At 39.2% G+C, this 12,666-nt stretch overlaps 1 protein-coding gene across 2 annotated transcripts in view; it reads right to left on the minus strand.

The window, feature by feature from the left end:
• The window catches only part of LOC108796186 (probable cation-transporting ATPase 13A4), a 61,533-nt gene extending 53,772 nt beyond the window's left edge, over positions 1–7,761 (minus strand). The window contains exons 1-2 of one of the 2 annotated variants that reach the window (XM_018567635.1): positions 7,660–7,761; positions 4,324–4,497 (exon numbers count right to left, since the gene is read on the minus strand). In XM_018567635.1, the coding sequence (XP_018423137.1) occupies positions 4,324–4,497; positions 7,660–7,707 (222 nt within the window). In that variant the 5' untranslated portion in view covers positions 7,708–7,761. Of the gene's footprint in view, positions 1–4,322; positions 4,498–7,659 lie in introns of both variants that reach the window. The other variant, XM_018567629.1, reaches the window with a different exon arrangement.
• Positions 7,762–12,666: the final 4,905 nt, after the last annotated feature.

Consider the following 12,666-nt stretch of genomic DNA (forward strand, 5'->3'; position numbering starts at 1 on the left):
TATATATATATATATGTATAAAGTTTGAAACCCAAAATGTTATATATTGCAGTTAACAAGTCTTTAGATTAGGTGGCTGCATTCCAAAAGTACATTCCAAAGGTACATTATCCTTATAACTAGGGTTGAGGTATATGTTCGTTGCTACCATGGATATGCAGAGAATCCCTGGGTTTCTTGAAGTTACTGAATCCCAAAAGTTTTCTCTGAATGGAACACCTACTACAATGCAGTGCACATCCTTTGACCCCACAAAAACAATACTGTTTAGGTATTTATAAGCCAACCCTCTTTCTATAAAAGGGTGGGATCACAACAACCTTTTTGTAATTGTGTGTTGGGGAGCACTGACAAGTCTGTTTAGACAGTGATAATGTTTAATTTGTTTATTCTCTTCATTTCGGCATTGGTACATGTCCCCTATGGCAATGCTTGGCTTCTCATGCCCGTTGTTTAAGCTTGCTTATCAGCCCTACAAATGGCCAGAATTGAATAACAAGATGAATCCCCCAATAGATTTAAATTGGGTTCTCTGCAAAGGTTGCAAACTTTAAACAAGAATTGCTAACTGTTAGCAAACTGAACCCACTCAGATTCACTTATCCCTACTTGAATGTCCTGTTCACCTAAGTAAAATCTCAAACAGTGTAATCAACCTTACCATGTCCTTTTCTGTGAACTCCAAAACACTTCCCCCTATGTAATAGACATGTGGAAGCGGGAGGGTGTTTGCAGTCTGAAAAGGAGATCAGCCTAGGTTATGAATGTTGCTCTTTGATAGATACAGTGTAGAGAGTGGGCATTGTCACCCTAGAAAAGGAAGTGTGTTAATGGCAGGAATTATTTGTCAAAATAAAAGGAAATAGCCTAAAAAAAGGGAAACTAATGGAGCCACCCCATCTAAGAACTAATAAACTACAATATACTAAATGTTTGGTTTTGGGTTTAGATGCAATATAATCATCTCTGCAAAGTAGGAATCACAAAATCTTCCCAGCCAAGTCGACTGATGTCCCAAGAAATGGGACATCTTGAGACTGTTTGTTAAAATCTTACCAGTCCATATATGATTAAATTGTATTTGCATTTTTAAATGTCTACATCCTGTGGCAATTTTTGCTTGTGTACGGATATCTTTTGTGCTTTGCTATGCTATAGTATATGCTATTCTGTATGCTATACACATGTATGCTAACGTGTCTTTCACAAACAAGAATGTGACAATGTTCACAAACATTCTCTGGTGGAGAAGCATCCAGGTGTATTTGTTTTAAAGGGGAGTAATTGATTCTAAACCATTAAATGTTTGTGAGAGTTGCATTCTCTGCTTTATAAATAAACCCCTTATACTGTTGTTTGTTATTTTCAGCTGTATTATACAAAGATTTGGTACCAGATGCTAACAGGAAATTGCAAATACATTGTACCAATTGTGTATCAAATGTGAGAAAGAAGCTGGCTATAACAGTCCAAAATGTATAATTTTCCAATCTCTACCTGAAATTAATAAAATTTGGTTGTTATTTTTTCACCCCTAGTTGTTATACATAAGGATCATTCAAATGACATATGTCAAAAGCATGCTTCCATATGGGCTTTCTGAAAAACAACCTGTAAAGTCAACAACCACTATATTGATTGTTGATTAGGACAACTCATCATTCCAGAAGCTACATAGATGTCCTCAAATGTCCCCATGTCAGGGAAACAGGCCAGCTTTCATTTGGATCTTGCCCAAAAATTGTGTGACTTCCCAACTCTGGCACAAAATGCAGAAAAGCAGAGGCTGAAACATCATACAGATATGGTGGTATGTTATCTTCAACTATATTGTAAATTATGTTTTACTATAATGGCTTTTGGTTAATTGTATATTAGTTATTTTAAACTGTTCTTATTTAAACTGTTGGTTTATATGAGTGTTTTTTACCATATGTATAACATTTTAGTTTGACAAATAAAACTTTTTTTATGACAAAGGGCTTCCTGTGGCTTATCGGAATAGAAATGCAGCAGATAGTTTCACTATAACTACTTTTTTATGTAGACATGTAAGCCAGTAAAAGATTTGGTATGGTTTGGTTTGGTTTCCTACAGATTTTTAGTTATTTTGTTCGGTATTCAGGTCCGAAAGTCAATTCGTTTCGGGAATCGGATGCGGACGAATCTGAAATGTTTATTTTTTTTGGATGAGTAAACTGATATTTATTAACAAATTTTTATTGCAGCAAAGTGTCATTAGAAAAAAAAGTGACACTTTTCTTTAACTTTTGACAGTCCACAGAAACATTTTAGGGGGGACCAAAAAAAAGAGTGGGTCCCCCCTAAAATCCCTTACCAGATCTTTGATCAGAGCAGCAGCCTGGCAGAGCAGGAAGAAGGGAGGGGATGAGCGTGCGGGCCCCCTCCTGCACCTTACCATGTCACATGCCCTCAACATGGGGAGGGTGCTTTGCCAGGTGAACCACCTTGTCCTCATGTCGATGAGGACAAGGGTAGATATGTGCACTGGCAAAACATTTGTTTAGTTTCATTCGAAAATTGTGTTATTTCGTTTTTCGGGATTCGGGTCCGAAAGTCAATTCGCTTCAGGATTCGGATGCGGATGAAATTCGTTAGCAGTAGTCTTTTTTTTTTACAGTCTGCAGAAGAGAAAAAAAAAGTGTGAGGTTACCTCCCAATTGATATCAGACCCTTTAGGTCTTTTAGGAATGTTAGGAGGGACCCCCCCCCAAGTTAAAACAAAAAAAGTGCTTGGCGTTCCCCCCAAAATCCACACCAGGCCCTTTAGGTCTGGTAGGGATTTTAATGGGGAACCCCACGCACTTTTTTGTTTTAACTTGGGGGGTCCCTCCTAACATTCCTATCAGACCTAAAAGGTCTGGTATCAATTGGGGGGAACCTCACACTTTTTATTTTCTCTTCTGCATACTGTAAAAGAAAAAAGTATTTTTTTTCCTCTAATGACACTTTGCTGCAACGAAATTCCGTCCACAAACGAAATTTCGTACCGACTACCGCCAATGATTTTCGGAATCGGAAATGCGGGTTCGTTTGCATCCGAATCTCCGAATTTCTGAAAATTCGGCCGAATTTTGATTTGGAACTAAACGAATTGCACATGTCTAGACAAGGGCCTCTTCCCAACAACCCTGGCTTGTGGGGGTATGTGGTCAGGGGGGCTTATCTCAGATGCCATGCTCCCCATGTGAATGAGTAAAGGGTAGTTGTTACCCCTACTCATTCACCACATACAGTAAAATTGTAAATAAACACACCACACTGTAAAAAAAAAGTTATTTATTTGAAAAAAAACACAACACAGGTTTTTGACAAGTCTTTAATAAAAAAAAACTCCATCTATGTAATCCACAGGTCAATCACGTCATCCAGCAAGGTAGATACATGTCAATCATGATGGACGACGGCCGCCGACATGGCGAAAAAAGAAACCCCCGACAACCACCGACTCGACTGAACCTGCCGAACAACGCCACAAAAAGACAGATGGGGGGAGCAAGTCATGACGTCATGGGACTTGTTCCACCCCTTTGTTCACATTCGGGAGCAAAGTTATTATTATGACAGTTCTGCTACTGAATTAATTGACGTCATAACTCGCTCTTCCCCTTTGTTGACACTTAGGTCAGAGCTGTCATTTTGCAGTGAGAATTCGTCAGGTTCACAAGAGGGCACCCAAAATGCTATAATCCCCCCTGCCCACAGACCCCCACAACCACTGGGCCAGCATTGAGGGGAAGAGGTTCTTGTCCTCATCAACATAGGGACAAGGTACTTTGCCAGGGGTTCACCCCTTGGCAAAGCATCCTACCCATGTTGAGGACATGTGGCCTGGTATGGTGCAGAAGGGGGGGCACGCTCACCCCTTACCAGGCCTAAAGGATCTGTTATAATTTTTTTATTTTAACATTTAATAACATTAACTAATTCAGATTGACATTAAGAAAAAAAATGTGTATGCATCCGAAATTTTTGCTATCAAAATTTCAGATACGTTCAAAGTCGTTTTCTTTTCATTTGGAAATATGCCAAATTTACTTAGAATTTCGATTCGAAACAAAACAAATCTTACATGTCTATGTAGTTTCCCATAGTAGTATTTGTGGTGTCACATGTATCTTTAATCTACCACTTAGTGGTATGTGTTGGTACCTGAAGGTGTCTATTATTTTATTACCATTGCAGCTTTACACAATTGCTCCCCTTATATTACTAGAAAATTATGTCTGCTTGTCAGCATGACTATGTTATGTCTCAGATCCACAGGCAGGCAAAGGCCAAGAAACAACCAAATATACTTACAGCACTTTTAAGTAAAACAACATCCGCTTTTGCTAAACTACATGGGACACAATGGCACCATACATCCAGCTCAGGTTTCCAATAGAAGACAAGCCTCAGGAATCCCAGTGAAAAGATGTAACCAATAAAACAAAGTATACTCCGCCATCTTTCTGTTTTGTAACCAAACAGTTCCTACAAATTAAGAAACAACAATAAGTAATTTTAAGCATATTTAAAACCAAAATCTTTTTTATATTTAAGAGTAGGGAATGGTTAAAATACCTGTCACTTTTTTGTGTGTCCAATTTCTTTCACTGTGTTCCCATAAACACACCAGAAATTAAGAGGAAATCTCTATATGAGGGTAAATTTCCTCTTAGAAAGCTACACGTCATCAGAATATGTGTTCCTCGCTGGGAGATTTACCCTCACCTCCTTTTCTGGTGATGACTAAAATTTAGCATTTTCCATCACTTTTTGCGCAAACAGAGAAAGTGTATCTTACCAACTGGGACAAAGCAATAAGTTCTACTGACTTCCATCATTCAATTATGTGCAAGCAAAAATACTTTTTTTTTTTCCTTGCACGTGACTGGGTATTCTGTGCAAAGTGAAATTTCACCACATTCACCAAGCCAGGGCAAACTTCTTCTGCAAAGTGCAAATTCTCTCGCTAAGTGAATAACTATTTTGCCTTTAGTAAATCAACCCCTTACTCTCTTTTCAAAACCAAAAAGATTATAAAATAATTTAATTTTTGATATACATTGTTAACAATCTCTATATCATCACATTATAACCCACTGCCTGTGCAATATGGCACCAGACCATGACACCATAGAATACATTACACCAGACCATCACTTTTTATGATACAACACCCACAGACCTTAATATGCTGTCATACTTTATCCCAGAACCTCTTAGGTTATAATGCATTTTGATGAGACCCCTTATACTGTATGTTGCTTTGGGGCATCAAGTGCAAGAGACTTGTACCCCCTCTACCCCCCACTTAAATACCATACAGTGGCTGCCACTCTGGGTGGGGGCAGTTTCTGCACAGGTTTTGCTAATCTGTGAGGGTAGCTTTCAGTCTGGGAGGTCAAGACAGATGATTGTCATTTTCGGGTGGAAACTATGAATGTTGTAACATAGTAACATAGTGGGTGATGTTGAATAAAGACAAGGGTCCATCCAGTTCAACCTATGTGTTTTTTTTATTTTGCATCTGTATTTATCTTGCTCTAACACTTCCCATATCCTTGCAAATGAAGTGAAATGAAGTGAAATAAGAAACTCATCAAGTTTCTTAAATGTATCAATGCTCTCAGTGGAGACCACTGCCTGTGGAAGGGAATTCCACAATTTCACTACTCTCTCCATAAAAAATACCCTATGTATTCTGAGATTGAACCCCCTTCCCTCAACCTCCTGTTGTGTCCCCGTGTTCTCAGTACAGTTTTCAGAATGATCAGTTTGTTCCGAATATTGTGGTCCCCATTGATGATTTTGAAGATTCCAATAAGTTCCCCTCATAATTGCCTCTAAGGTGAACATGTTTAATTGCTGAAGGTGGTCCTCATAACTCAGACCTTCTATCCGTTTAAATTAATTTTGTAGCTTTTAACTGAACTCTCTCAAGGACATCTTTACTGAGTATTGGAGACCAAAACTGCACCACATACTCGAGATGAGGCTGAACCAGTGATTTGTAAAGTGGAAGTATTACTTTTTTATACCTTGCTGCGATCCCTCTTTTAATGCATGCCAGTATTTAGTTTGCTTTGCTAGCTGCTGCTTGGCATTTCATACTATTACCAAATTTGTGATCTATGAGCACCCCCAGGTCTTTTTCCATGTCTGACTTCCCTAATGTATATATCACAGGATTTGACAGAGGAATACATGTGTGACTTTAGCCTAACTTGACATGTTCAGGGTGCATTTCCTAGTGTGTTGATAGACATACTGTTGTTTTGGATATTCCTGATTCACCTTTTCCCTCTAAAGAAAGCAATTGCACAGTCAGGACACTGCCCCCCCTAAAATGGTAGCTGTAGCTCAAACCTGGATACATCTTTGGGCCCGAACATTCTAATGGACCTTCTACTCATAAACCCTTCTTTCCAAGGAAAACCAGTATCTAATCCAGACTCTGTCATTCCTAATAGGCATCCTTGCGAAGAGTTTAGATTGAAATGGAGTATAGCTCATAGTGTCTCAGTCAGATTATTATATTATTTTAGATATGTGAAACTTAAATTAAAATATTAGTTTATATTATTCATCAGTGTTTTCTGATTATATTGAAAACATTTTTTTACACATACTCCACATCACTCATAGTTTAATAATCAAACAATCTAATAATAAAATGTTTGATGAAAAGGATAATGTTATGTTGCACTTTAAATTTAAATCTATACATACATACATTCATAGAAATAGTATAAGTACCTGAATATTCGTAATATTCCAATAAATATGAATTAGTCTGGCCATATGCTGCACATGATATTTGCTACAAAAAAATAAGCTCAATGCATTTTGTATTTCTCCCAACAACTAAGTAAATATCTTAGGAGGGCAATATGTTACAGTTATTTAAAGATTGTGTAATATATTTGGTTTTAATAAAACAGCTATTTATGTTATAAGCTGGGTTTAATGGGACAGATACCACTGGCTTTCCCACGTTTATCAGAAATATAGTCAGTAGAATATCCCTGCTAATGTACTCTCTTCTCTATCTCGGCAGTCTCACTGTTACTGCTTCACTCCCCATAAGATATTAGGATATATGAAACATTTAGCAAGTAGAGTGACAGCCAGGTAGACAGACAGAAAATCCAAACACTGAACTTGGTAACAGAAAACAAATTCAAGATGGTGTGTTAGTGATTAGTAGATTCTTCCTGTAATGTAGGAAAATTATATTCTTTTGATATGGTTATATTGTAGTAGATCACTTCACTTGGTCAAACTATGTGTATCTGTCATAAAATAAATGTATGTGTGTATGTGGAAGGGTTAAACATCTAATAAGAACATACTTTTAAAAACATAATCAAAAGGCTTAAGGACATATAATGTGAAGAACACGGTAATCACATCTAGCATTACAAAACATGTGCAATCTTCAAATATTACATAACAGGTGTATTATTGCAATAATAGGCAGCTCTTGTATTATTTGCAAAGCTGATTATAATGTTTATCAGCTATGGATATCAAGTATGCCGATTGAGGCAGCAAAGCAAGTTTTTCAAAGTTGGGTATATAAAATGTTGTGTAAAAAGCTTCTATGTCCAGTAATTTTTTATATATACAAAGAATGAACTGTTTGCTTACCATTTCATTCTCCTCTCCCTGGTTAAGTACGGCATGTTTTTCTCCCATTTCTTCATCTACTAGAACTGACTAAAGATTAGCAGGGGAATGTAGCAACGCTGAATAATCCCTCCTGACTTGCAGAGTTTCTCACTCTGGCACTTTTATAGTCACAAGTACAACCTCTTCATTTGCCTAATGACTCAGGTTGGCACACAGGCTTCTTGATATTTACATATTATATTTTTTTTTGTACTGAACAATCAAACTGAAGATTAATGACTTTTAAGTACCATTTTTCATTGTAATGTTAAGGGTATCAAAATCAACCCCTACTATTTCATATCAATATTCAGTTCTTCAAACAAAACCCTACATCGGCATTGCCCCTATGAGTGTGTTATGTTAGAAAGGATAGATTACTATATATAAGACCTTAGCAAGTGTTGGGAGACCATGCAATGTGTACTGTATGTCGCCTTCTGGGTTAAAAACTCCCTCAACAAAGTTTAAAGCTGTCAAACTTTAATAATATACGGTAGAAGCTCATGCTGTCAGTCTTTCCTATTTTCTCCATGTTAATATGAATCTATACATGGAAGGGACAGATCAAAAGTAAATACAATATCCAGCTGCAAGTACTTGAGAAAGACTACAAAATGTAGGATGTTGTCCTATTTTTTGGTTCCTTTTTTGATTAAATAATATTAACTTTATGTAAAGTAAATAACATGAAATAAAATATTAGAGGTAGAACAGAAGGAGGTTATAAAAAATAAGGTGGCATCAATGCTAATTACGTGCCACTATTCTGAGAACTTAAGAACCACTTACAAACATATAAGAGTCTCCAGTTAGCTTGGATAGGTAAAATTACTGCTATAAAATCACCCTACTACCCACATTCATTTACTACTATTAAACTCTACCAATTAATATCCCACTGTAGAATTTTAGATGGAATAATAACAGAGTAGCCAGGCAGGTTCTCCTCACCTCAAAATCTCAAGGAGGGATTGGCTTCACATATGTTATTAAATATTATCTTGCAACTCGCCTACACCATTTGACCTCATAGTCAACCCTCCACCATCTAAGCGGATGGTGGAGGGTGGACTACAACCCTTCCCTGCCAGCCAGCCTTGACCAAAATGTGGCACATCCTTGGCTAGAGAATGCACTATTTTCGGAAAGGATATAATTCAGAAAAATAATAGAGCCTCTTATCTTTCTTGGATCTGCAATCAACATGCAACCTACTATCCAAAAGTACATTCAACAACCCTTAGAGTAAACATTATGCCAATTTAAAAAAAAAACGACATTCTCTAAATTGACCTTCTCTGTTATTATTGACAACAAATATCAGACGTCTATAGATATTTCAATACCATCACTACCAATCCATTTCCCAAGCACAAATAGATGCTTAAATAGGAAGGTTCTATGGGTTGTGAAATAAACCACGGAAAACGGGCGGTAACCTGGAGCAGGTAATCTGGAGCAATGTACCTTTGACATTGCTAGAAAATTTGACCACTTCTGCCGCATATCGCGTGAGCTCATAGCCTTTTGGCCATGGCTAGTCATGCTCAAAACTGCTACCAAGCACACATTGGCACTTGTTCATTAGCATGCATTATCATGCAGCAAAAAACATGAACAAAGACAAATTTTAAAGTGATATTAAAGTTTAAATGTTTTTTAAGCTCTTTCAATTAATTTCAATTATTATTGCTGTATTCTTGAAAGGTATCAACTTTAATGACCCAGGTTTTAAGAAGCTAAAATCCTTCTGTTGTATAAGTGATAACATAGGTTTTGTTGTTTCTTGATAAAAGAAGTTGGAAACCCTATCTGTTAGCACTTTTATTCAGGCACAGTAGTTTCATGAAAGGCTGCAGCTTCTTTTCAGCCTGTACTGTGGCATACTGAGACAATTCAGCACATAAAGTAATACTTGCAAAGTCATCAGGTAGAGGAGAGATTCTCCTAGCTTTTTCCATCAGTTTTTCTTATACATTGTAGCATTTGATACATGTCAGAATATCTCACGGCCAATGTTCTGCAGCAGAGGAGGGCTATGATACAATATATATATATATATATAATATCATAATATAGTCATTATAAATGTAGCCCCCCAGGGCCAATGTTATGAATGCTGAGTGGAATCTGAAACTAATGTTGACTAGCAGGGTGAGATACAGGTCAACTGCTTCTTTCCAGGCCATGCAATCTATGTGGATTAACTGAGTATGTCTAGGGATAATTAATTGGTGGTTTGGCTTCTTAGTGTTTTATTATTCCCACCATAAAACTATCAAAGAGGCCTGATTAGCAGATATCTATTGCTCTAGCTTTTGACAGTGGAGTTTGATTGACTTTTGGAGCATTTGTAGCATTGTTTTATCTTGTCTAGCAGTGTGCATTTCACCACATTAAGGGGATGAGGAGTTTGCTACATAGCTTTTGGGGTGCTCAGATCTGATTACCATCGCAGGGTGTTTAACTCTGTTGTGTCAACCCAAGAGTTAAAAGTGGTGCCCACCTCTAAATCTGAGTACTGCTTTTCCTTCCAGGGCCTGCTCTTAGCTGGGCTGCTAGTGGAGGGAGATCTCTATCCCTGTGAGGTGGAGCACGAGCTGGGTATATTGTCATGGCCAAGGTCATTGGGAGGTAAAGGCAGGGGAAGCAGACAGACAGGCGTTCGGCCACTGCCCACATGGTGTTCCAGCACCATCATTGCTCCCCTGCTGAGTTCTGGAGGAGAACACACTGGTGTTAGGGGATGAAGGTGGGGATTCCTGGGGTGTTGTGGGGTCCCAGTGTTGTTGCTATAGCTCTTCACTAGTGTTGGACTGTAGAGTTCTATACAGCGTTCTATATCATAGTTTTATAGCAGAGTTCTATATCTGATTTCAATGTCTGAGTTCTATATCAGCGTTCTATATCAGAGTCCTATATCAGCTTTCTATATCAGAGTGCTATACAGCTTTCTATATCAGCGTTTCTATATGAGAGTTCTATATCAGAGTTCTATATACGTTCTGTACTATAGCAGTCAGTCATACTGGTCTATTATAGTAGTTGATTATAACAGTTGATATATATATATACATACATATATAAACATGTATATGTTATAAGCATCATGTCAGAAAGGCCAAAAAGGACAGGCAGACCCTCCCATCCAGCAATAAGAGGGCAAGCAGCCTCTGTGTCCGCAAGCCAAAGTCGTGGTCGTGGACGTGTTGCATCCTCTGCCTTTTTATCTGGTGCTGGCTGTGTTATTCAGCCACAACATACAGAAGAGGTGGTGGATTGGATAACTAAGCCATCCTCATCCTCCTCATCCTGTGTCACCCAGGTTCATACTGGTTCTCAGTCTATCGCAGCTGCCAAAGCACCCTTTTCTGCCTTGTCCACAGCTATTCCTGCACTAGCCCCACCATCATGCATTGAGGAGTCAGCTGAATTGTTTGAACACACCATCAGTGACATGCTGCTGAAGGATGCACAGCAATTACAATGGTCTGATGTTGGCTCTGAGGTTGAGGAAGGGAGTAACATGAGCCTAGAGGGAGGGGGTGCCAAGGATGGACAACAAACTGGCACTCATTTTCCCCAGCCGCAGCATACTGCCAGGTTGGCTCCGGTGACGAGGACAGAGGGGATGATGATGATGAGGTCACTCAGGGCCGGCCTTAGACCTTTAGGCGCACTGTGCGAGAAAGCTTTACAGCGCCCCTCAGTGGCCACACCCTTTAGTGGCCACGCCCCCGTAACCACACCCATTTTCCCCAATATATGCACCATTTAAAGACTCCTATTTTGTTAAGCCGCAAAGAAACATATTAAAAAGTATGATAAAAATAAAACTTTTATTCAAAGGTATTAAACTTGTCGGCACAATAGAAGTATTCTTATCAAATAAAACAACAGAAGGTAAACAATAAATGTCAAACTACAATAGAGTCTATAAAAATAAAGTGTCCGGTTGTCATGCCGATCCATTTTTTCAAGTAAGTGCATCTAGAAAAGTAAAAATAAAAAACAGAACACAGACCCCGGGCTACATGTAAATAATGTATTACTATATGTCCCAATATATACGAGAAATTTACTCAGACACATAATAATAATTTGTTTGAGAATGTGTGGCGGCCATCTTGGCCACCAGCGTGTTCTCTGAATGCGTGCCACCATCTTGGAGGCAGGGAGCATGACGTTACATGACGCCATGCATGCGTGGCGTCAGGTGACCTCACACGCCGATATTGGCCGCACCTACCTAGATATACACCAAGATGGCGGCGCCCAATACGTGCAGTGTTATATGACGTCATGCGCCCCGCCTCCAGAACACACCAATGGCTGAATACAAAATAGTATATAAATGTGTTTTGTTTGATGAAAAAGCGCCCTTGTTGGGGCGCCCACACCCCTAAGGCCCGGCCCTGAGGTCACTGACTCTACTTGGGTGCCTGATCGAAGAGAGGAGGAAGGTGAGGAGGAGGCACAACCCCAACGAGGCAGGATGTCCTCCAGGGGCAGCCATAGGAGCAGCCATCCTATTGCATCAGAAGGCAGAGCTGCACTGGTGCTGGGCGCTGTTGTCTTGCAGCACACTTCCAGGAACTCAGCTGTGTGGGAGTTTTTCAGAACATGTGCAGCAGACCGCAGCATTGCTATTTGCAACCTGTGTCTCAAGCAGATCAAGCATGGAAAAAACATCAGCAGTATGGGTTCCACGTGCCTAAAGAGACATCTGACCACCTGCCATGCAGCCCATTGGCAATAGCACCATAGAAAGGGCCACACTTCTCCTCACTCCTCATCTGTCATCTCTACCCCCACTATACATCATGCCATGTCAACAACCTCCACTGAAAGGGCTGATGGTATAGCAATGGGTGCCACAGGTCCTTCCGCCAAATCTAACAGCAGCCCACCAGCTGTAGATTTTAGCAGTCAACCTTCGCTGCCACAGCTGCTGCGGAAAAAAAATACTGTCCCACCCATCCA

This window comes from Nanorana parkeri, unplaced genomic scaffold (assembly GCF_000935625.1).
Source record: "Nanorana parkeri isolate BGI_ZX_2015 unplaced genomic scaffold, ASM93562v1 scaffold29, whole genome shotgun sequence".
Taxonomy (NCBI): Eukaryota; Metazoa; Chordata; class Amphibia; order Anura; family Dicroglossidae; genus Nanorana; species Nanorana parkeri.